Source organism: Akebia trifoliata, chromosome 14, assembly GCF_017979445.1.
Source record: "Akebia trifoliata isolate Shusen 1 chromosome 14, ASM1797944v1, whole genome shotgun sequence".
NCBI classification, from domain to species: domain Eukaryota; kingdom Viridiplantae; phylum Streptophyta; class Magnoliopsida; order Ranunculales; family Lardizabalaceae; genus Akebia; species Akebia trifoliata.
Window position 1 is genome coordinate 9,966,558 of NC_141388.1, and position 2,984 is coordinate 9,969,541.

A 2,984-nucleotide genomic window follows, 5' to 3' on the forward strand; every position below is an offset into this window, starting at 1 on the left:
AAACAACAGAAGTAATGAGAGAAGCTCTTGAATCTTCTCTTCATTTTTATTATTTCTATATAAGTAACGGATTCTTCCCATCGTCGTTGTGATTAAGTGAAATATAATAGATCTCTCTTAAATCCTTTGCAGAGTTTGTTACCATCAAATCCAAATTAACATGTCAATAATTCCCAGATTTTTTGGTGGAGGTGGAGCAACAATGCCTACGATCCATTCTCTCTAGGCATTTGGGATCCACTCCAAGAGTACTTGTCGTTCCCACTCGATACCTCTCGTCCTGATTCATTGAAAGAGATAACAGCAGTAGTCATAACTCACACCGATTGGGAAGGAAACCCCAGAAGCACATATATTCAAGGCTGATGTTCCAGGGTTGATGAAGGAAGAAGTGAAGGTTGAAATACATGAAGGGAGAGTGCTTGAGATTAGTGGAGAGAAGAACAAAGAAAAAGAAGAGAAGAATGACAATAAAATTGAAAAATAATAAAATTGGAAGGTTATTATTGAAAAATAGGTAGAAGAGAAAAGATAATAAAATTGAAAGAAGATTTTACTATTTGTAGAAATGAAAGTGAGAAAATGAATAAAATTAAAATTATTCTTTGAAATTTGTGATAGCATAAAATTCCAACTCAAGTGAGGGATAAACATTGAAATGAGAATTGCTCTATTTTATTATTTAGGTAGTAATCAAACTTTACTCTTTGTTGTGGTGAAATTTGAATATTGTAAATATAAATATTAACTTATGCTATTAGGTGATGTATTTTACTATTTACATATTAATCAAAATTTACCCTTTTGTTGTGGTGAAAATTTAGTATTGTTATTATAAATATCAACTTATGCTATTAGGTGATAAATCAATGTAAAAATAGGATAACATCTACAATTACAATCACTGACCAAGGTCGGGTGGCATCCCAATTTATGCCATGTGGCATTTTTGGAGACCCACTGACCGTATGGATATGTGGGCCATCTCTTGGTGAACCTATATACCGAAGATCATAGTGTTTGATAATAGATCTAATCTCTTAAAAAAGAAAATAAATCCAATGATTAAAAATCATTCTTAGGACAATGCTATAATCATTGGATGCACATTATCGATTGTTTATGGCATTGTCTTAAAAAATGATTTCTAATCGTTTGGTTTAAATTCTTTTTCAAGAGATTAGATCTTGTGGATACAAGGTATCAAACACAATAAATTTTGGTACATTAACCAAGGGATGGACCACATATCCATACAATCAGTGGATCTCCTAAATTACTTCGTGGCAAAAAATGGGGTGCGACCTAACCTTTCTAAGAAACGGGACACTTTACTCAATCCCTACTTTTAAAAAAATGGTGAATTATACTTTGACCCTTTATAATTTGGCATAATACCATTTTGATAATTGCCCTTATCTCCCCTTTCACTAAAGGGGTCAAAATTTAGATGCTATTTTACTATTTTACCCTCTTATTTTATTTTTTTATTCAAAATAAATTTTAAAATAATAATTAAAATACCTTCACTTAGCCATTTATTGAACTCATTTTTTCACAAGCATATTTTTATTTATAAAAATGAATGACATTTTATAAAGGGTAAAATTATCTTTATGAAAAAGAATTTAACTATTAAGTTGACGGCAATTTGACGAAAAGCATTAGTAAATCCCTTAGATAAATGCTTAGATGGGGGCATTTTAATTTTAATTTTAAAACTTATTTTTTTAATAAAATATAATATAAAATAAGAGGGTAAAATAGTAAAATAATGCTTGAAGTTTAACCCCGTTAGTCAAAGGAGAGGTTACTGCAACTATCAAAATTTAGGGGTCAAAATAGAATTAGGCCAAACTACAGGGGTCAAAGTGTAATTTGCCCTTAAAAAAACATCAAACTTTCTGGACCATAAGTCCATAACGACACACGGCTGAGTAGAGAACTCACGGAGGTTGTAGAAGGTTCAGCCAAGGGTCGAGATAAGTTCTGGAATCCTCTTTCCTTTTTCTATAAATAACGGATCCATCCTTTATTTGATAGTCAAGTATCGATTCAATCTTTTTGAAAACTAACCCACAAGCACAACCAATATTCGATTTACCGCTCGTTCTCGTTTTCAAGTTCATAATTCAATTTTAGCGCAATCCAAACATGTCGATCATTCCCAGAATTTTTGGTGAAAGGAGGAGCAACGTTTTCGATCCATTCTCTCTAGACATTTGGGATCCATTCCAGGATTTCCCCTTAACCCTCTCTACTTCGCGTCCTCATTCGTTCAACGAGACATCACAAATCGCCAACACTCGCATTGATTGGAAGGAAACATCAGAAGCCCATGTGTTTAAGGCAGATCTTCCAGGGATCAAGAAGGAAGAAGTGAAAGTAGAAGTTGAAGAAGGAAGAGTTCTACAGATAAGTGGAGAGAGAAACATAGAAAAGGAGGAGAAGAGCGATACGTGGCACAGAGTCGAACGCAGCAGTGGAAAATTCCTCCGTAGGTTTAGATTGCCAGAGAATGCGAAGGTGGATCAAGTAAAGGCTTCTATGGAAAATGGGGTCCTTACAGTTACTGTTCCAAAGGAGGAGGTGAAGAAACCTGATGTCAAGGCGATTGAGATCTCTGGCTAATTGACTATTATTTGAGAAATTTAATGTGTTAGGGTGGTCTGTGTGTAATGGTTTTAGTGGTTTTGTTGTGAATGTGATCTTGTGTCAAAGACCTATTGTTATTATACTTTACTAATAAAAATAATATTTTTTTAACTTTTGAGAATTGTTCTGATTCTGACCTTATGCCTGATTCAATATCTTTTTCTTTTAATTTTTTTCTATCTAATTTGACAATCAGAGACTATTTAGCTTACTGTTGATGTCTTGAGGCAAAGCAATTGATTGGAGGAGACTCGTTAGGAAATGAAACGCTATTGTCAAAAACATGAATCTCCGAATAATGTGTGATCAAAAATTGCTGATTTTTTAAC

General features: G+C 33.4%; 1 protein-coding gene across 1 annotated transcript; it reads left to right on the forward strand.

Annotated features, from left to right (window-relative positions):
• Positions 1-1,984: 1,984 nt before the first annotated feature.
• LOC147386138 (17.3 kDa class I heat shock protein-like) lies at positions 1,985-2,766 on the forward strand. The gene has a single exon (XM_086424136.1). The coding sequence runs from the start codon at positions 2,155-2,157 to the stop codon at positions 2,629-2,631; it is 477 nt and encodes a 158-aa protein (XP_086280262.1). The 5' UTR covers positions 1,985-2,154; the 3' UTR covers positions 2,632-2,766.
• The last annotated feature ends 218 nt before the right edge of the window (positions 2,767-2,984 follow it).

What these genes read in the sequence shown, in the direction of transcription:
- LOC147386138 (XM_086424136.1), top strand. Translation starts at nt 2,155, where the DNA reads ATGTCGATCATTCCCAGAATTTTTGGTGAAAGGAGGAGCAACGTTTTC.